Source organism: Chinchilla lanigera, unplaced genomic scaffold, assembly GCF_000276665.1.
Source record: "Chinchilla lanigera isolate Chin_1 unplaced genomic scaffold, ChiLan1.0 scaffold00036, whole genome shotgun sequence".
Lineage (NCBI taxonomy): Eukaryota > Metazoa > Chordata > Mammalia > Rodentia > Chinchillidae > Chinchilla > Chinchilla lanigera.
Window position 1 is genome coordinate 16,114,071 of NW_004955437.1, and position 22,658 is coordinate 16,136,728.

The 22,658-nt window shown below is 43.8% G+C and overlaps 1 protein-coding gene across 1 annotated transcript in view; it reads right to left on the reverse strand.

Moving 5' to 3' along the window:
* The window catches only part of LOC102024845 (chromosome unknown open reading frame, human C10orf11), a 494,818-nt gene that overhangs the window by 435,674 nt on the left and 36,486 nt on the right, over positions 1 to 22,658 (reverse strand). The window contains exons 4-6 of the mRNA XM_013516966.1: positions 21,931 to 22,057; positions 11,329 to 11,468; positions 815 to 932 (exon numbers count right to left, since the gene is read on the reverse strand). Coding sequence (XP_013372420.1) covers positions 815 to 932; positions 11,329 to 11,468; positions 21,931 to 22,057 — 385 coding nt within the window. The remainder of the gene's footprint in view (positions 1 to 814; positions 933 to 11,328; positions 11,469 to 21,930; positions 22,058 to 22,658) is intronic.

Below are 22,658 nucleotides of genomic sequence, written 5' to 3' on the forward strand. Positions count from 1 at the left end.
GAGCCCAGGGCAGTGACAGTTCTCCAAGGGGTCAGCGGAGGTCACTGAGTGTATTCCCCAGCCTCCGGCTTTGCTGAAGGCCTCCAACTCTTCCCAAAGAGATAGTTGTGTATATCCTTAAAAACATCCGTGTGTCTGAATCCAAGACCCCCAGCCAAGTCTCCCCTGCCTCGTCACGGCTGCCATTAGGATGACACCACTTTTTGTGCATGGCCCCCTTGCAGATGCAGCTGTAAAGGAAAGGCTGTAAACACCATTCCAATGAGCTCTGGAGAGTTACATGTGGGGAGCCCAGACCAAGCCCGGGACACAATGTCAGGAACCACTGGTGTCTGTGCTAATGTTATCTCAGGGAGCTGCAGAGCTCTCATCTGTGATGGAAGAAAAGTACTCTCTCCAGATCTCCTTCGGTTATAGGAAAGAAGAGGCAGGCCCTGCTGAAGAGGAATGCTACCCACTGGAGAAGCAGGAAACGCCCAATGCTTTCTCCTGTCTCAGCTCCAGACCTCTGGACGCCCCACTCTGGAAACATCATTGAGGAGGCCTGAAATTAACCCTCAGAGCTGTGTATGGCGCTGTTTTATCAGGTGAGACCTCCTAATGAATGACGTCCTCTTAGCCTGGGTCACAGGAAGACCCATTTCATACCCAGTCCTGCTTCCTGTGAGGTCCACAGGGTATCTGCATGGCTGAATCAGGGCTGTGAGATCCCACTTGCATTCTAGACACACAGGAGGAGGTTCCCATGCTCTGAAGAGTAACCAGGGTCATGAGGTATCAGTTCCTCATCTATATCATGGATTAGGCAGCTCACCTTGGGCTTCACCACCTTCATGAAGGCCCCTCTGACCAATGCCTCCTCTCGTTCTTGTCTAGTTACTTTCTGGGCATCCAAAAACTTCAACCTAGGCAGCTTATGCAGAACAAAGCATCTGGAAAAGAGGGAGAAACAAGGTTGTGATGGCAGCCCCAAATATCCCGGCAATCTGCCTGACCCCTAGGAATCTATACCACTGCAGCACCTCCCCAGGGGTCTAGATCTTGGCTGCCGAGTCACTGCTCTTCTGTTACAGAGAATGAACGATAGGCCGGGCAAGGTGGCACATGCCTGTAATGCCAGCACTGGGGAGGCTGAGGCAGGAGGATCACTGCAAGCTTGTGGCCAGCCTGGGCTACAAAGTGAGTTCAAGGCCTGAATGACATAACAAAACCCTGTCTCAAAATGACAAATAATTCTTTTGGGGGGAAGCTTGAGTGGTTGTATTTACACAATCAGCTAAACTTTAGAAACATACAATAATGGCTGCACTAGACTCAAAGGTACATATCTCCCCTACACACACCCACATACGCACCTAGGTCAGCCAGTAAAACTCCAGCAGTGTGTTCTCCTATTCTGGAAAACAGGCCCAGCTTTTTCCCTACACAGGAAGTTCCCAGGAAAATTAACCTACACTTTGATTGGACCATTTATGTCCCTATTATTCCTTTAAGATGCCTGTCTGACTCTCGTCTCAGCAGGCCTCTGTTTTGTCACGGAGGACAAAGAACTAGATCTCTGTAACCTAGATGGCTTTGGAGTAGAAGGAGGGAACACATGTGACTGAGCAATGCCTCCTCAAGGACTCAAGCACAGATCTTGAGGGCTTTTCTGTAATCATCATAACTGCATTATTTCCACCGTGGCAGTAAGATTTTCTCCATCAAGGACAAATAAGAGGAGTTGGTTTCTAGGGGGCATTAATAGTTTAACAAATGCTGAGTGATCTCCATTCCCTTTGGGAGACTCTTCGATGCTTATTATAGACTCCAGGGACTATCCCATGTCCATAGGAATAACGAACTGTCCTCAGGCAGGTATGTGTACATGGAATGGCAGGAAGATGCACTTGGCCAGGGTATAGGTTTATAAACATATAATAAATATAGAAAAGGTACAGGCACCTGTCTATCTCTGCTTTGTTACCTCCACCAATCACACACGTGATCGCCTAGGTCCTATCTTGCTTAGGAAGAAGAGATGGATACCTAGCATGGAGAGCCATGGATTCTCCAAGGGAATCTGTCACTTGCTTCCCACCTAAGCCTGCTCCATATGCACTCATCTTGCAAGACTCAAGCTCCATGAAAATTTCTTCTACATCTCTAGCTTGTCTTATTTTCTTTCTTATTAGCACTCCTAGAATACAGTGGCAACACCGTCTCATCTCTTTGCTAGTTTCGACTTTCTTAGTGCTCAGTTGATGTGCTTGCCTAAACTCTCAGCTTCTTGAAGACAGGGAAAGTTTTCTTTGCCCTGACCACAGCCTGGAAACTTGCATTAGAAGGACTTAGTAACATACCCGTTCATTTCAGTTACACAAATATTTCTTGAGCTCCTACCATGTCATACAGTGGTGATGATGACACGGTTCCTACCTTCAGAGGGGTTCTTAGCAGAATGAGAAGACACATCCACAAAGGCAGATTAGAAATTGGTGTAATTAAGTGCCAGAGTTTATGCACAAAATAGTTATTGGAGCAGAGAAGAAGGACCTCCATTACTCATGGAATAACTAAGGGGAAAAGGAGGAAGAGAAAATCATGAACAAGCCTCAAAGAACCAAACCCAAATGTGACCCCAAGCATTTAGCTCTTTTGCAGTGCAGAGATTACCTGGGGTGCACATTGCGCTCTCCTCACTGGAGCCTAGGGTCCCCAGGGCCACTTCCTGTGTTCATGGGATGGTGATCTTACATCACCAAGTTTGGCCTTCATCTGCTTGTCCGTGTAAAAAATTAGGCTGATCACTCAAAAGCCAGGTAGAACAGTTCAGGGCCACCCAATAACCCTTCATATTATTCTCTGTCAAGGTCAACGTACTCAAACTCCTTTGAGGTACACTTTTCCTCACCAGTGCCGTCCACCCCAAGCCCACGGTCCTGGAATCGGACTCTATCTACTTTCCGCTTCCTTCCTAGCTTCCACCCAATACCCTCTTTCCTGCCTCTCCTTAGGCTTCCCCCTTACTTCCCCAAATGCTCTCTAATATTATTCAAAATCAGGCAGATGCTAAAAAAGGCCTGAATGTCCTTTCTATCCCCTCCTAGAATTCCCACCGGCCTCAAACTGTCAGAGAAAGCCTCCATCTTCTGTTCGTAGCAGCAAAGTCTTGATGACAAGATTCTTTCAAATAAAGACAAGTACAGACAGAAACAATGTCAGGAGTGACGCTCAAAGGAGTAAAGACACCCACTAAGTGTAGGGTGGGAAAAGATGAATATTCAGGTGAAGACAACATCGGTATTAGAAAATCAGCCAATGTTTAATGATGGAGTGAAAGATGCCTTCACGGGGCTGGCAGGAACCGCGATGATAACAGACCGCACATTGTCATTTCACCTCACTTTGGATCACAGCCCTAAAAACAAAGGAGAAAGATAGAGAGGTGCTGGCTTTTAAGCTAGTTAAAAATTTTAGATGACAAAGAGTTGCTGTTTCCAAGGTGCTCTTCCGGTACAACCGACGAGACAGCCCCTGGCACAGCTGCCAGATGCCTGGGAGACTTGAGGTGACTCGGGTTCCATCTTGAGTGCTAGACTGGGTTTCAAGGATGTCACCTCTTAGAGAGGTTTGAGGGACACTAGGAAGACTTGCTCCCAGGCTCAGTCTGAGCCCGGGGTCCTCAGTGCCCTCTTAGTGACATCTCCTTTGTGCACTAACTCACACATGCGACAAATAATTACTGAGCACCTACCACCTGGCAAGAACTGTACGAGGTGTTGAGAGGAAAGTGACAAACAAAAGGAAGGGCTTTGCTTGCAATGAGCTTATATTCTAGCGCAGGGGTTCTCACCCTGGAGCAGACAATAGCATTGGGTTTCTCATTCAGGTCTGGAGTAGGGCCTAGAATTTATGTTTCCAATAACTTCCCAGGTGATGCTGATGCTACTTTCCTGCAGAGAACCAATGTCCTGGTGAAAATAACACCATGAGGAATAATCATTTTGGAATTATATGCGTTGGGAGGCAGCCAAGGGTCTCCTTCCTGGTTCTGCTAGCAGTCTGCCCTGCCCCAAAGTCAGCAGTCCACAGAGCCCAGGCTGTGGCAGGGTCTCCCAGATCTTCCTGCCCTTTGGTGGCTTGCAGCTGGCTCCCAACATAATTGCCAAGTGGTAAGTCAGTGGACTCCCTGCTTGCCTGTCCCATCCGGGTCCTGGAAATATCTATTTCCCTTTGTTCTAGGTCATGCCAGCATGTCAGAAGCTGCCGCTTCAATTCTGAGCAGAATACAAGTTTGCCATAAAAATACAAGAGAGGATTCCCAAAGCTACAGAATGAAGGCTTTTTACAATATCAATTCAACCCTTGTAAATTTAATCCGGGGTTATTTGTTGCACCAAAATCTCTTTACTGTGATGTATTACTTAGTTACTGGGGTTATCACAGCCGTATCCTAAAGTTGCATAGTACATAAAACATTTCAGTTAACAATGCGGGAAGGTTAACTCCCCCAGATAACCTGCAATCACAAGGGCTAGTCCAGATGACATCCCTCTGTCAGCTTCCACGAGCTATTGATGGTTCAATCAGTTTGTTTTGAAGGTAAAGTACAACAAAAGGGCAGTAAACTTATTCAGACTGTCAACAAGGGCTATTGGGAATGGGGCTTGCAGGTAAGTAATTCTGGGTGTTTTAAGGCTATTATCAAACAGCAATAGTTGAAGGAAGAGACAGCTACTAATAACACAGAAGGCAGCCATCATAAACCACTTTATGGCAGAAACCTCCATCTATAAATCCTGCGACACCCGGAGACAGCTTCAGATTTATAAAACTGCTTGTTAAGCCAGGGCACTGCTTAATGAAAAGAGATCCGTCTAAGTTCTAAGTCTCGCGTCCCTAGCTTCAGAGGGCAACTCCAATTTTCCTGACCTTCTCAAGGTGGCTGGGAGTGGGGGGAGCCTCCCCTGGGGGGCTGGGATGGTCAGAGCCACTCCTAGCTTTGAAAGGGGAGCTGAGGTTATCAAAAGGACAGCAGGGACCTGGGCAGTTGTTTACATATCCATTTAGCTCTGATCTCCTGAAAGTAAGAGACCAGCACCCAGAACTTTCCAGGTTTTCTCTCTTCAGATGGAGTGTTTCATTTTCTTAAAAGACTGGTCTAAGGATAGAGTTAAAAATGGCAGGAGGACAAAAGGAACGATCCATAGGCTATTTTTTTTTTTTAATCATCAAAATCGATTTTTTTTCTGCTTGAATCCCAGTGCCCTGGCATTTCCCATCTAGACCTCAAAGAGAGAGGAGGATGTTCTTTCCTCCTGCCCACAACTGTTATCCCAGGGAACTGGCTGCTCCCCAGTATAACGGGGTACAACCACAGAAGTGCCAGGCTGGGTCTCTGTGATCTGCCAGTGGGCTCGGCTACCACGTTTCTTTCTCTGAGGTTCTGGTCAAGAAATACCAAGCTTCCAGTTCCTAAGGGAGCTGGGCTGTGGGACACCAGAATTGATTCTATTCTTTCTGCTTATGGCATTCTGTGCTTCCCTGTGTTATTTCTTGCCATTTCTTGCTGTGTCTGCGCTCCTATCCATGGAGAGCAGGGAGCGCGGCGTGAGCTACTGGTGCCCTCTCTGGCCTCACCCAAGACAGCAGCCGAGGGTGGGCCCTGAACTGTTTTCAACCCTTCACAAAGCTTAGCAAAACAGGGTGAGATGCTAACAAAACACCGTGCTTTTTGCTGTTGACTGGATTATGTCTACTCTGTTTGGTAGCACAGGACACCTCACGCTGATCAAAAGCACTGATCAACTGCTAAATATGTCCAATTAATGGAAGGGAAGCATTAGCATGGTTTACATGCAGCTCATTGGAGAAACCAAAGCTTTCAAAGCATAGGGGAGATCATTATAAGGAAAGGAAGTATTCATAGCGAAGGGCTTGGAGAATCCAAGAAAAAACTCAAGCTTTGAGTTTGTCTTGCTGGGTGATATTGGCTCAGTCTCTGCTACCTTTCTGAGCCTCAGTTTCTCCATCTGTTCAACGAACTGGATGGCATGGGCCAAAAGATATGTAAGCCTCCGTCAAACCTTACCTTGCTTGAATTCTATGTTCCTCAGAGTTGATTCGCAAAAAACACATCCACTTTGTCATTTCTTGTTACACCAGTTTCCTTGTGCAACCGCCCCCACACCTCCAGGTAGCAGAGAAGGGTGAGAAAAAGCCAATAAAGACTGAGGCGCAATGAACAAACACTGGGGGTGGAATAGCTCCAGATGCGCAGAGAGATGACAATGATCTCACTCTAATGAGCTGGGGTGAGCTCACCTACAGCATTAATGAATGCCTGGCAACTGGCAAAGGCCAGCTGATTTTCCTCACAGTTCACCGGCAGTATGTTTGAAGTCTCTGTGCAAACAATACACCCACAGGACAGTCCAAGGCCCTCTGCAGAGGGTAACCAGCAATTACTCTGCGGGCTTCTGTCACTTTGATCTCTGGGTCGTGACCTTTGCTTTCTTGTGATCTTCAAAGCCCAGATTGTAGATTAGCTGGAGCATGCTAGCTGGGTTATGTAAGTCACAAGTTTTACAGCTCCTATTGGGTGGGAAATGGTGGCAGCCCAGGCGGCCACAGACAGTGGAGGGTCCCTCCCTCTCTCCCTAGGCTGAGTGCTACAGACGCTGGGCAGGCCCCAGCTTTGCTCCCTACCAGAGAACAAAGAAAGGGTGTCATGTTTTAAATAATTTAGATTTGCAAGGAACACAGAGAGACCTACTGCAGTGGAAGGAAGGAGGAGAGGCCAGCCAGAGACTGGAGTGGCAGGAGAGCGTGCACAACAGAGGCTTCAGTGACCGGGGACAGCTAAGAGCCCAGAAGCCCAGCCCGCTTATTGAAAAGTTGAAGTCCAGCACTTGTGGATCACTGTTGACTTTCAGGCCATTGCTGTTTCTGCAGAAAAAAGACTGCAAAGAAAGATAAGCAACAGACCTCTCTGAGAATCCAAGTTTCCCAGACTTGATTCGTTAGTCTGGCCAGTGATGAAGTCTACAGGAAGCCAGAAGGGTTTCTCAGTAGTACGGTAAGCTTTGCCTGGCCAGCCTGTCCCTGCTCATATCCTGAAGGCTGCTGTCACCTCCACTCAATATCCACCCCCAAACGGCAGCACTGCATCCCCACAGCAAAGCACAGGCAGGTCCAGGCTCCTACGACGATGTGGCCGGGGACACTGCTCAGCCACCAACTCTGCTGAGTAGCAAAGGGAACCCCAGGCACAGTTCAGCTCTTGCCCCAGCAGGCTAGGACTCTACTCAACAACTCTGTAGTATGTTCATGCTCATATAGAAATTTAATGAGCCCGTTTTACTGTGGGGATTTGTGCCAAAAAATTCAACAGGATACACAGGGGGTAAGCGAGAGAGCCAAAGGGGTGGGTGTGGGGGGAGAGGAGAAAAGACTCAGCAAAAACCTGAACATCTGTGATGCCATTTCCAATAGCTACATAAATCTAGTCACTTCCCATTTCTGGTCCAGTGGTTGGCCACAGCGTGACCTAAAACTGGGCTAACCTCTTTGAAATCAGCATCTCCCATGGAAATGAAACAAGAGACGCACTTGTTTTGATGTATGGCTGTGTGACATATTATAAATATTACATCACATAACTACAGAGGATGCCAATCAATAAGAAATTTTTTTAGACAGCACTAAATGAACCATGGGCTCTTGCTTCTGAATACACTCCTTTAAGGCTCCTACTATTGCTTAAATGATTAATAGAAGACATATTGTCAGAAAATGTACTTAAAGTGAAAAACAGTAAACTGTAGAAATATCATTCATTTTTTAAGCAATTTTCTAGTGAAAATGTCACATAAATTTACATAGAGACTCCACTATTAGGCTCTGGGTAACAGCTAGAAAGAAGGTAGACCTCATTCTTCGTGGATGAAAGGTTGGAAAAATATTTTACCAAAAGCAAAAAGAAAAAAGAGCAGCTGCATTGCTGTGTATAAACACAAATGCCACGGGAACTCTGAATTCAAAAGTCATATTGTGAAACCCTAAAATTTCTCAGGGGCAAATGAAGCAAACACTCCAGGATAATAAATTGAAGCTGCTTACAAACCATAGAATGGAACTGCGTCATGCATACATTTGTTGTTTTTTTTTTTCCCAAATACAAGGGTCAGTGCTTATCAAATGAACAATAAAGCATAAAAATAAATAAATAAATGAATAAAAAATGTAAACACGCTAGGGAACCAATCTACCATTCCACTGCACAATCATGCTACACACGGCAAATGTGTGAAAGTGTAACCAGGCAGACACACATTTCACATTCCCTCTGCTGTTCTGAGTTGCTGCTTCTCTCACAGTGCAAGCATCTTGCTGTTGTTGTGGGGGACAGGGATTTTCTAAGGTAATTTGGCATAGATGTGCTTTCGGGTGCACGCAAGCTCTAGGATTCAGCCCCATGCGGCAACCTGGTCATACGTGCACAAGTAAACCACCTTCCTGGCTCTTTCCCTCAAATCCTCACAGGGAAACAGGCCTCCGATGGGGAGGACAGGCTTGGAGGATGCCCAGGCTAGCCCATGAGATGGCTTGCTCCTGTAGAATCAAGCCCTCACCCAAGAATTGTGACCTACAACTAGGGTTTGGGTTGAGTCCAAATCACAGATCCCTGCTTGTTGGCTGCATTAACTGATATCCAAAAGGATCTGATTCCAAATGGATAATGGACATCTGAGGTACCAGGGATCCCTGCATCTACCCCAAAATGCCAAGCCTCTAAGTAAGAAAGTAATTTCAAATCACCTCCAGCATTTACCAAGCCTCGTTTTCCAATGTCCATCACTACATCAGGTGATGGTGAGCCTTCAAGAGACAACAAGACTCAGACCTTACCCACTGGAAGTATCTTCTGGATGTTGAAGTCTATGAAGTATGCAGAGAAATATACAGGACAGAATGTGTGTGATAGTAAAGGAGAAGCGGAACTGCTTGAGGAAAGAGTATTAGAACGCTAGAACCAAGTAACTATCACAGTCCCCACTAAATGCATTAAGATGCCTTGGATGATTCAGAGGCCGCTCAGGACCACTGATCCAGGAAATCCTCCCTGTGTTAAAGGTGCCACTGCTCAAGGTGGACCTCACACAAGGTCTTTCTATCTGGCCTTTTTCACTATGGTTCTTAGTATTTTTGCCAATGTGACTAGTTACAACAACAACAACAAACATACTAGCTTTTCTTTTCCTTTGACAAACTTGGAATTGAAAACGTCCCCATTCTCTCTTACTCTAGGGAGAAAAAAGCAGTAAGAATTTGCCTATAGACATGTTCACACATAACTTTTCGCTTTATAAGTGAATGATAAATAATGAATGTGGGGAAATAAGTGTATGGATACACACACACATATATGGATATGCACGTATCATATGTACATATATAAAATTTATTAGATCATTTACAGAATTAAACAATGAAGTCTGAAGAAAAAAGAAAACAAAAGAATTTCCCAATTTTGCTTTACTAAAAATTGTTATTGGGAGAGCTTTTGAGGGTTTGTTTGATGCTCCAAAACATACCTTAGGGGCCAGGGATATAGCTCATCAGTGTAGTGCCTGCCTGGCAAACATGAGGTCCTGAGTTCGATTTCTAGTACCCTCCACACACCAAAATACCATAAAATACGTTACTACAAGAAGAGAAAATATGTTTTAAGAGATGGCTTCACAACTGAAATCAGGCTATTAAATGGTTCAGAACTGTGAAGCATGTTCTAAAAGCAAATGAAGTTCTGAGTGATTAAGCAACTTAAAATATTGATTTAGAAATTTATATGTATTCACCGGCAGGACATTAACCATATTCCTGTTAACAGAATTCACATTCAAATCTATAGCATCACATCTCAAATGAAAATCATCATGGGGAGAGGTTTAATAACTTTTTTAAAGTAGGGTTAGAGTTTTGCTCTAAGATGGTTTAAAACTAGTTGAAGGCTCCTAAAAATCAGGTAACCTAGAGAGCAAATTGAAGATACAAAATTCTTCCATAAAAAGAAATATAACTGAATTCCTGTTGTATCCTTACTTACTTATATGTGTACTATATGTCTTTTTAATCAACAACATCCAATGGCCTTCAGTATTTCTTACAGCTTTACCTTTATACAAAATGAGTGCCCCAAATATATATACTCTCTTATGGATCACCACGTTTATTTTTATATGAGTTCCAAGATAATAAGTTCCTCTCAAAGCATTTTTCTCTTTTTTCACTGCCTCCACATCTATTTCCCTGACTTACCCCGTACTTTTTTATTTTCCCTGATTTTCTTTGTTTCATTCCCCCACTTCCCCTTCCCTATGTTCCTTTCTCCCTCTATCCCTCTCTCCTTCTTCTTTCTTTCCTGTCTTCCTTCTTTCCCTGTTTCCCTTCCTCTCTTCTTCTTTCCTTTCTTTCCCTCTTTCCTTCCTCCTTCACACTGATTCAGAGGATATGTTAATGACAGCCTATATCATAATTCAGAGAGGAACTGCACATGTGAAAAAATATTTGAAAATATTTATAGAACAACCATCAAGGAGGAGAGCACACACACATCAAAATGAGGAAGTAAATGAAAGTTCAGAAAAGTGGGTAAGATAAGACTCCTTGAGTGAGGTGAGTTTGGATGAGGGGTTTCAAGGCAGATGGTTTAGAAGGAGAGAAGAAAGAACAGCATTTTTACCTGGAGCCCATCCCATGCATGGACGGTGGGCACTGAAGCATAGCTTCATGGTGAAGAGGAATGGGCTTGTGGGGATTTCTCATGGGATTGTACAAGAGGTCCCTGAACTTTGGTAGAAAGAGGTCTCTTTCCAAAAAGTAACCCTGAGACAGACCACAGAAAGACTTTACAACATAGGTCAAGGCCTACCAAACAACAACCCAGGGGTCAAGTCTAACCTACTGTCTATTTTGTGAATAAAGTTTTATTGGGACAGAGCCAAGCCCATTCACTTACAAATCCTTCATGGCTAACTCTCACTGTAAGGGCAGAGCTGACACATCGTGATAGAGCCTGCATGACTTTCAAAACCTAAAATATTCATTATTTGGCTCTTTATTTACAAAGTTTGTCAACCTCTGACCTAGACCACTCAACAGCTTTTCATCTTTCTTGGGTTTTATGACCTCAAAAAGGGAGAGAATACCTTGAAGTTTCCAAAAGTGAGTTTAACATTGTCGCAGGAAGACCTTTGATACCAGGCATGGAGTAGGCAGCCCATAGTACAACACCATCCCCTCAAAATGATATATTTTCCTTTCTCCCACCATATGCACACTCACCTGTATCTCTTGTAGTCTTCCTCATCCTTTTCCAAGCTGACCAGCTCATTGGGACAGGCCACGTTACCCAGCAAGCTGAGGTACTCCAGAGCTGGTGTCGCTTCTGCCAGGTGATCAAGCAGACACTCCAAATCAGTGATGTGACAAAAGTTAAGGATCTTAGTCAGGGAAGACAAAAGGCTTAGAGAGGAGCCATAGACCACACGCGACAGGCACAGCCCAGCAGCCAAGGCATCTAGGGCACTCCTGTCTAGCACCTGAGCAAGGGCTGAATCAACTTAGCTGTGGGTGTAGGGCATTACTAGCTTTTCATCCGTACTGCTGGAAGCACACACTTTTCTCTGGACAGGAAAGGCAGAATCCACACTTGATGGAGAATAAATAAACTTTTTTTTTTTTTTACCCTCTTCTTTCCTCTGTAATTTTTAATTGTAAAAGGATAGATTCCCCATTGTGAAACATTTTCAGTGCAAATCCATAAAGTTTATTTTTGCTAGTAGTGAAAACTAGAAATTATTTCTCAAGGCCCCATTAAAAGTATCTTCTCCTTCTCTCTTAGTAGGAGGAATTTATCACTGAAACAAATGGGAATGGCCTGGATGTAAATAGGGATCGGCTGTCTCCTCTGGTCTGAGATCCTGCAGAGGGCCTAATGGAATGTTCAGTGACCTCACTGGTGCGAATAAAGCATTCAGTTGGGGAAAGAAAGAAAACAGAGATAGGAAGAAATAGCAACCTGAGTAAATTAGTATAGGTTTTGTCTACTGGACAGGTCAAAATGCATTTCCTGAGACTCTATCATAATCTAATATTCTATGAAGAAGAGAATAAAAGATAAAAGATGGAGATGGTGAGATTATCCATGAGCCATGTCTTACTGGGCTGCATTCTCCAATCAAGACAAACACTGAGATCACCAAACTAAACATGCAAGAATCATAGATACACGGAATCGTGGGTACTACAAAGGGTTTAACCATTTAGTTCTCATATCTCTTGCATATCTCATATCTCTTCTCATAACTCTTGCCTTAAGCTCCAAATATATAAACTCTTGAGTTGAGTCCCAGGCAAAGCACTGATTAGATAGGCCATGAGTGGAAGCCATGATTACCAGGAACATAGGATGAGATGAGTTATCCAATGCCAACACATAGAACTGAGTTCTTGCCAAGGAATGGCAGCAGAGTATAAATGGGCTAAGATATAAAGACAGATGCCACATAGAGGAGTCAAAGACTCAAAGTAGGTTCTAGAAATGACTTCCACTTAGACCTAGGAAAACAAAGTAGAGTCAAAGAAAAGAGTTGCTTTTACCTCAAGATATTATCTAGCCTTGGAATTTTACCCACATTTCCTTATACTTGGTTTTGCTTTGTCAGAGAAGACTGAACTACAAATTCAACCTTTGTCTGAATCCAGTCCCTAACATATCTCCCAAGGAGTCAACCCAAGATCGCACATTTCATTTATGACAACCATAATAGTTTCTCTCATTTCTGGGATTGAATCTTCCAATAAACTGTGTCCAGAGACCCAACTTAATCACTTGGGGTCATAGACAATAAAGCATTCTTCTCTTCTACATAATGGGCCTTAGGATATTGAAGCTGATATGTCTTCCCCTAGTCTTTCATTCTCTAAGCTATGCTTCTCCAAGATCTTTTCCTACAACACATTCTGCCTCCATCACATATAAGAATAAAAATCTGTTTCCTGGGTGGGAGTAAGAGGGAAACAAGAAGAAGCAGAAGAGAAGCAAAGCAGGGAAAAGACTCCCAAAACAGCCCACCCACCAATGGTCTCCATTTGCCAAAATCCTCCCATCTCCCTAAACAAAGAAAAGCAGACACTGAAGTTTTTAATCTTTCAAATCTTTTACAGATAACATCCAGGGGTGGCTACATGAAACTCTGGAGTGAGGATGATGGGAAGAGAAATCTATGTAGAAGAGGAGAAAGAAGGTCCTAGCAGGGAAGTATGGCCAGAAGTGCAGTGGGTAGGTAGCCAGGGATCAAAACACCAACATATTTCATCATGAAGACAGAATATAGTAAATGCTTTTTAAATTAAAGCTTAATGATCATACTAGTTAAGAAAAAACAATTAAATCTAGCCAGTTAAAATGACAGTGAATAATTCCTAGGAAAATTCAACTTTTCTAGCATATTCTATCTTTGTGTGCTTTGCAGTCATTGCTACATTGGGAAAAAAAAAGAAGAGAAAAAGTCAATAAAAAGGGTTCTGTCATCACTTTCCCAGTACTGTCCTAAATCCCAACCAGGGTAACATCAACAGGCCCTGCTCTTCAGAGTGTCTTCCCCTCAGTTTTTCAAAGTCCCCAACCATACCCAAGACTGGCCAAGGTCCAACAGTGTCATTTGTGGGATTATGCTGTGCCTAGACCTGAACCTATAGGCCTCAGTCCCAGGCATGGTTTCTCTGCTTCAGGTTTCATTCTAACCTTCTACCCTACACGTGGAAGCCATCAGACACTCCTAGGAGCATGAGTCCTCATGAGGAGCCTGAGGACTCACGCCTATCAGGTCATCATAATGTCTTAAGGCCAACCCTCACTCCAGGAGGGGCAGACAGGCAAGCTGGTGGTCAGCACAGTCTTTCTTCTGTGGGATTCCAAGGAACTGGGCTGTCAAAACAGGCCAACCATACTGATTTGGAATAATTCAAACTATTTATGTAGAAGAGGGGTTAAAATGACCTAGGGGAAGCTGTCTCTATTATGGATGGAAAGGTTGAAGTAAAACCTGTTTCCCTCTTAGGCTAACACTTTAAAGCTTTGCTTTTTCATTTACTGCATGAAAATAGGAATATGCAAGAATACAACTCAAAACCGCATCATTTTTAAGTTGAGGAAACATTGGGCAATTGATTTGGATTAAAGTTTCAGTCTTTTCTCAATAGCATGCTACCATCCGTCTAGGAAGCAGGCCTACTTCTTATGTGTTTCTTTATGCGTTTATTTCATATAAAGTTAGTAAGATTTATGTATAACGGGCTCCTTGCTTGTACAGCCCCTTCCAAGGTCTTGAGAAAGGCTCTACTAATATAATCACATGGTTATATATTTTTATAAAATTTGCAAAACTGGTTTGACCCCATTTGATTAAGATCACTGTCTCTCTCCATCACATTTCTCCTTGGGTCTCCTTGGCAACAAAAATGGCTATGGAAATCGTGGCGATCCAGCAAAGGGGAATTTTGTAGGAGTGAAAATTATGACTTAGTGGAGTATGACTGTGTGATTTACAGTTGTTTCTGTATCTTATTAAATTATTATTATAAAAGTACCAGTAAGAATGGCTTCCCACAATATTCTCACCAACCACCACATGGACACCAACATTCAAAGACCAACATAAAACTAATAATATAATGGTTAAGAAGCTCTTTACTTTGAAGAGTATTTAAGGTGTTGTTTACCCAAGCACATACCTTCATTTTGAAATGTTCTGAAATCTATTTTTTAATTTTAAAGAGAGTAGTAAATGAGAAACAAACAAAGAAATAGAACAGTAGTTCTTGCTTTGATTTGCTTATGTTTGAGATACTGGTATGCTGCTGAAATCTCATATAGCTCACATATGAAAGAAACATGTGAGATTTTTCTCCAAATCTAATAATGCTAACACTTTTACTAATAATGTAGTAATGAAATTACCAGTGAGTGGTTGTATTTCAATGTTTCACAGCTATCATGAAATACCTGAGATAACTAACTTATCAAGAGAAAAGGTGATTTTGGCTCACAGTTTTACAGGTTCAATCTGAGACTGGGTGGACCCATTGCTTTGGGACCTTAGTGGAGTGTGTATCAGAACAAACTGTTCATTTCATGAACCCAGAACCAAAAGGAGAGAAAAGAAGAAGCTTTGGTCTCACAATCTTTTTTGATGGCACACCCCTAACGACCAAAGGCCCCAAATCTCAAATATTGTGCCACTACCAAGAGTGGACCTACTTGAGACCACTCCCAAGGACCAAGTCACATAGCCCTTTGCAGGACACTTACCCAAACCACAGCAGTGGTGAAACAGAAACATTTCTGAACTATTAAAAAAAAAATCAATTTTCAATCAACCATGCTAAAAGAACTATTTTTCTGTTCTTGCTACAGAAAATCTGATAACACTTCATCATACAGTGAAGCTCTAAGGATATATGCTAGGGAAAAAAAATAGGAAAAAAATTCCAATACAGGCATACCCAGTATAAAAAGACTGCTTCTTTTCTAGGTGTTTTGACATCCATGGTACTTACCAACTTAAATTTTTTTTTCAGTTTGCTTTGATATATTTTTATTCCAAATAAACATCTTTTCTTACCAAGTTCTGTATTCGTAATTATGTAGTCCTTGTCTTTAAGAGGTCTCCCTCAAATTATATAGGGTTCACACCCTACAAAACTTGGATCTGCCCCTAAGCAGGAGGCCATGGGGGAGGTGAGCATCCAAATGCCCTGGTCATGAGATTTCTCGGGCAAAGGACCTGGGGGCCCCTAATAGTTTTAGCTATCTTGTTCCAATGAAGCCAAAGGTCTGCTTGGAGTCTGCTCTACTTAGGATATGTTGTGTAGCAGAAGCTTTATTGTTCTCAGCCTTTCAACAACCCCTAAAAGATAAAGCAGGCTGATCCAAATGGTGCCCCCGGATCCACACCAGACAGGAAGCCCCAGCACCTCCTCCCCACATGCTCTGGACCAGTCCTTCATCTCTGTGTTGATTCCACCACCAGAACATGAAACAGGAGAAGGAGTTTTAATTGGCTCCTCAGTCTCCTGGGTCAGTAAGGACAAACACAGCCCTGTCTTGCCTGATTGTGAGTTGAGATAGAACTTGTCACATTCCTTTTTGTCAAGTTGCATGGAAAATTAAGCAGAGGCAATCAGTGGAGGAAACTCGGTGTCTCTGGTTAACCAAGACCACAGCAGTAGCAATGGATTCGGGGCTTCTCCTAAGGGTCCCTTTTCTTCCTTTAAAAAAAAAAAAAAGTGAAGCTACCTGGCATGGTTTCAACTCTCTCCAGCTGGATTCCTGGCACACACCTGGTCTCCCTCATCAAGTCTTCTCCGGAGGACTTGGCGGCTAGATTTTTGTCAGCGTTGTCTACAGAAAGTTGCCATGGTGGAGCCCAGCTGTCATGGCTCGGCTTGCCAAGGGAGATTTTCTGTGGAGGGTCCAAGATCAAAGCAGCATCTTGTTTTGCAAGTTTGGAGCGGGAGGGAGGAGAGGAGCCTCCTGGTGTGCATGTTCAGTTGCGCAGGTCTGAAGTCGTTTCCCAGGTGAGAATGGGCATGCTCTCCCCTCCGAGCTCAGCTCCACGTCAAAAGGCAGCTTCTATAACCACCGTGGGGATTTTAACTAGGGCTAATCCCAGGGCAGGATTTTTGAACCGCTAAATATACAGTATAATGCCGTTTCATATTGATTTACATACGTGTCAGAAATATTATCATGTCCCAAGCAACAATGAAGGAAATAGGTTAAAGGTCACAAAGCCAATAGATGGCAGGTCTCGATTCAAATCTAGGTCCTAAAGAAACTACATTATCATGGAAGAAAATGACTTCTAATTTCCTAACACAAGAGAGGAGGGAGTTAAAACACTGGAGCAGAAGGAGTCTTATATGTTTCTGGGAGAGACCATAATGTGCTGTCAGCCAGCTGTGCTCTGTACCTCAGATACTTCCAATTTGAGCCTATTTTTTCTTAAAGCATTGAGGTTTTAGCTTACAGTCAAACGTGCAAAGAAATGGTGAAGTCTTTTATGTTAACAAAATGATTTCCCATGTAAATCTCTCAGCAATACTCTGAAGTGGCAATATTATATTACACATTTTATAAAGACACTGAGGACCCTGACAAGGCACAGAAACTTCCCCAAGACAACAGTAAACTGCTGTCAGAACTCGGGCTCAGCCGCTGATCCTGTGCTGTGGTCTCCTCACCTGGGTACCAGGCCACACATGCTATTCTTCCCGTTAATACTATGGTTCAAAGTCACTGCCTCTTCCAAGCATGTGCTGAAGCAAACAGGGAGACAGAGATGAACAGATGGGTGATTTCAAATGAGGTTAGCTTATCCCCAAAGGGGAAGGTAGGGGAGAATCATTTGATGGTATAAAGGTTAAATATCCACATTTTCTTGAATTTTCAGTTGGTCCAATACTTGGGGCTGAGTATTCAGCCTTGATAAGGTGGAGTCCATTACCAAATATCCTACCTCTTATTGCACATGCTTATGGTGGGCAAGAGAATGAGAATATGGTGTGGGGGGTTCAGTCCATGGCCAGTGACTACCTGGCCACTCTAAAGGAACTAGAGGAAGAAGGGAGAGCTAGCTACAAAGCAAGGGACAAAGAGGTTGTCTGAGACAACTGAGTTTTCAGATATTCCAGGACAGGACAGCAAAGTTGAGGTCTGAACACAAGCCGAAGAAAGGGCTGGTAGAACAAAGATGGGAGATCAAGCAGGAGGCATGCAGATGGGAGGAGAGGTGTTGCTTGGTGAAATCAGAAGAAATCTGCCAGATGCTACTGACTTTGGGTTCTGGAATCTCTTTCATGAGCGGACTCCCTGGGCCCCAGCTGGGAACAGGCCCTGCTGGGGCAGACACAGGTAGCTGACTCCTCCCACATCTCCATCTCTCTCCTGGGCAGTGATGCCCCTCTTTTGAGTTTCAGAGCCTGGAGCTGCAGGTCAGCATACCTGGGTTCTACACTCAAGCTCACCATTGACAATCTCCATAACTTCTAAAAACTCACACACTGTTGGCTTTTCTGTAAAAAATAAGAAGAAATATTTATCAATTACACCCAACTCAGAGAATGATATTGGGGCAATATTAAACTATAAAAGTGGTTAGAATTCAGCCAAAGCCACATCACATACATTCCCATAATTCTCTGGGACAGTAATAACAACAGTAGACTAACTCTAACACTGCTCTCTCCATGTTACTAGAATCTCATATTGGTGAGCTACTTATAATATCCTTCAAAACTCCCTCTGGGGTCAGTACTATTATTGTCCCAATTTGCACAGGAAATGAAAACACAGAGATGTGAAATAACTTGTCCAAAGTCACGCAGCAAGTGACAGACTGCACCCAGGGAGTCTGGCTTCAGAACTTGTTGTTCTAAACCACTATGTGATATTTCCTCTTGCAAAAGGATAAAAGAAGCCAATAACCCACGTTCCCAGAGTCTAGTTACACGGAGCACTGGTGCAGACACACTTAACTGTGAATAAAACCAAAAAAGGAAAAAATCTAGATTTACAAGGCAGATAGACTAAGCAGGGTATCTATAGATACCAAGACAAAAAATTAAAAAAGAAAACAAACTTCACAAAAGAACCTACTTTTTAAAAAGCTGTTAGCAAATTTTATATGTTGAAAGATTCAATTTAAAAGAAAGAGCTGATACCCTTTTAGTTACTTGATTCTAGAGTTCTATTTATATTAAAAATGTAGTAAAATTACAAGGAGACAGATGTCACGGCCTGTGCCACAGGGTTGAATTGTGCCTCTTCATATCCACACCTGGCGTGGTTTCCTCCACATGTGCTCTACATTTGGTATGTGTATCTTGCTTTCAAGATACAAGCAGGACTTGCAAAATACTGGTACAGTAGGGCTTGAGCTCCTGGAGCACTCCTCAGACAGGATGTGGCTTATGTAACCTGCTAGAGATGTGTAGCTCAGTCAGCAGTCAGTACCAACCTCCAGACACATGGGTGGGGCCATCTTGACCCATCCAGCTCCAGTCAAATCTCAGATAACTGTGGCCCCATGAGTAACACAAGGTAAGACCAGCAGAAGAAGGCTGGGGATTTAGCTCACTGGTGCAACACCTGCCTGGCAAGCATGAGGTCCTGAGTTCAATTCCTGATACACTGCCCTCGCAAAAAAAGACCAGCAGAAGAGCCCTCCAGCTGAGCTCTGGTCAACTAATGCACCCACAGAACCATAAACAAATGAATTATTTATTGTTTCAAGCTGCTATATTTTGAAATGGACTATTAGGCAGCAAAAGCTAACTAAGACAGCCCACTTCCAAGGCACTTCACAGGATTGCAAGAAGTACATGGAACTTGGTAATTATTCTAGAGCCCAGGGCGTTTTCATAGTAAGGCAGGAGAAACGCAGGGTTGCAAAGCTGGAGTTGGAAGTATTAGGCTGATAGGACAATAGGTAATACTGCCTGCTTTTACCTACCTTTCATTCAGTGACTTCTAGATCAAGTAGATTGGGAGGCTGATCTTCGTGATCAGACTAGTGCAATGGGATGTAAAAGAGAAAGAAGTCATGTTACACCCGATAGAGCCGATCCTTGGCTTCTACATCCACAAATAATAAAGTTCACTTTAATTACACCGAGCTATAGGTGATCGGGTTTACAGCTACACATGCCTTCTGCTTCACCCCTTCCCAGGCCATTATCATTGCTCCCTCCCAAGCACTGTCCTTGTTACAGATCCAAAACATTGAGATGTGGAGCACAGCATGGACTTAACCAAAGACAGAGAATTTCTCAGTGCTCTGGAGCCAAAAGGCCTCCTCAGCTCTTCTGTTAGTCATAATAAAACAAACCATCGTCCAACCCAACTTATTTCTTTCATGCTCTCAGAAGATGATTGATCCAAGGTCACACAGCTAAACATGAGTAAGCTGAGGTGTGAACCCAATCCATGAACTCTAATATTGTACAGTGACATGGGACACGGGGCATGAGCACTGGGACCCAAGCAAGGAACCCTACCATCCAAATTCTAGTCTAATCATCCTCTGTCCTTGACTGATTTGAGAATATTGCCTAACTTATCACCTATGACAGCCAAGAAAACCACAGGACACACTGACTACATGTTTTCAAAGGTGTCTAGGAAACTTGGTTAATCAAACACAGAAGAGGGAAAAATCCACAAAAATTCCATTAGGGCACAGGCTGCGGATTTACTTATAAGCCTTCATCTTCTATTTTTATTCAAGTGTCCATTTTAAATGGTCACAAGAGGCATAATTACAAGGTCTGAATGCCCCAAAATTTGTATGTTGAAATCCTATCCTTTTCAGAAGTTATTAGCTCATAGGGGTGGGCCCCACATGATGGAGTTAGTGCCATAAGAAACTCTAGAGAACTGTCTCTCTCTATCATGTGAACATACAACATGAAAAAGCCAGCCCCAGAAACCCAACTATCCTGGCACCATGATCTCAGACCAGCATCCTCCAGACTAAGAAGAATATATGTTCCCCAGTCTAGGGTATTCTGTCATAGCAGCAAGAGTTAACTAATACAACACAGAATGCAGACAATATTAATTCTTTGGCTTGAAGTATAAATAGTGACTAATAAAAGCTGTGGAGAACCATTCTTAAATGTTGCCATAAACATATATGTTAAATTTAACTTGTATATCTTCATTATTTATGATCTAGGAGAAAATGCCCTGGTCCCCTTTGCATTCGTAATACACAGATGTGAAAAAGTGATTTCACAGCTCCACACCGCAAGTGTCCCAGCAATAAAGCAAAGCAACTGGACCTCAGGCCTGAGCCCCACAATAAAATAGACAGCACCTTGGCTGTACCCACGGTGAGACTCAGTCTGTTCGCTGTCTGCTGAGGGCTACACTTCCCCTCTTTCCACGGCTAAGTAAGTAGAGAAATTACACCCTTCTCCTAGGGCTTGGCAAGAATGAAAACTAGACTACTTAAAGTACCCAGTACATTGATGCCTACGAGGTGTTCACCAAGGAAAGCTAATGATGACCATGCATTCGTTCATCCTACAAAGTTTTATGGACCTGTGCCCTGTGCCAGGCAGTGCGTGTGAAGGACTGGGAGCAGCCCCTGCCTCACAAACTGGCATTCTAGAGCGTGACAATCCATAACTAACTGTGCAAGAGTCCTGTGCTGATTCCATCCCCAGAACAGAATCCAGAGTGTCCCCCGCTAGACAGCTTCTCATCTACTTAGGGGAAGCTGTATCCTAGATGACTCCCGTAGTCCGTTCCTCACCAGCCTTCGCGTTCCTCTTCCAGCTCTCTCGCGGCTGTCCCTCCTGTCCCTCCCGAGAACTGTCCCTTAGCAAGCACCAGCGCCTTCCAGAAACCTCCAGGAAGGCCAAGCTCGCTTAGCGGCAGGCATTACCCCTTTCTTCCCACCAGAGGTCGCCCTCCCACACAAGCCCAAGGAAACAGGCCCGGCTTCGCCTCCCTGGTAGCAGTGACATTATTTTCTTTCTCTATTTTTATCTATTAAAAAGATTTCTTTCAGCCATAACTTAGATCTCTACACTAAAATGGAGCAACAGGAAGATATAATGGTGCATTTCATTTATGAATGACCTATAATAAATTACTCTGAAGTGTCCCGAGTGCCAGAAGACAGAACGCTTTGTCTGCCCACGGACTGTATTTCACATACTTTAATTTAGCTGACACATAAAACTCATTTGACGTTTTGCAGGTATTTGCGTGGGGCGGGGCGGGGGGTGGCGGGAGGGGACGCCGCGGGGTCGAGCAGGGAGTGGGGGTAGCAGGGAGCTGGGGTGGGGGGCGATGAACAGAGGAAAGGATATTCGGTTCTTGTTGAGGGTTAAGGTGTGCAGCCGGGGTAACCCTGGCAACACGAGGTCGTCCCCGAGCAAATTGTTGTCCAAGATGAGTTCCTCCAGGCTCCTGAACGCGCTCAGCCCTTCCAGTGACCTGCAGTGACAAAGGCAACAGGAAAAATGATCCCGCACTAAATCAGGGAGGCCATTATGAGCCGAAATAAATATTTTAACCTTCCCTTTCAGGACTGGGAATAGTTTGGGCTTGGTGCCTGTCAGCAAAGTGAATGACAAGAATTAGTAGCGGCAGCCGGGGGGTGGGGGCGGCCGGGGAGAAGGGGCCTCTGGCACTCACCGCATCCTTCACGCATTGCCAGCATGAAAGATGAGGGTCACTTAGTGAGTAGCCAGGATCCAAAACAAAGGGCTTCAGATACGGCCTGCAGGATAAATTCGTCAATGTCTTGTGCCTTCAGGCACCCAGCCTCGGCTGACCCTAACCTCCATTCCCAAGATAAATAACTCTGTCACACTTCACCTTCATTCCCTGGACACAAATTTAAGTTGTCATCCATCATTCCTGCCTAGAAATATCATACCCCTCTTACAATAATAAATATAACTTCAAGTATCATTTCTGGGCCCTTCCCCGGTACAGTCGCAGGGGAAACAGCCAGGAAAGCTTTTCTCTCCTTTCACACCCTTGGACTTTTTTCTTTCATCCACTCTGCCTTTTTTTTTTTTTTTTTTTTTTT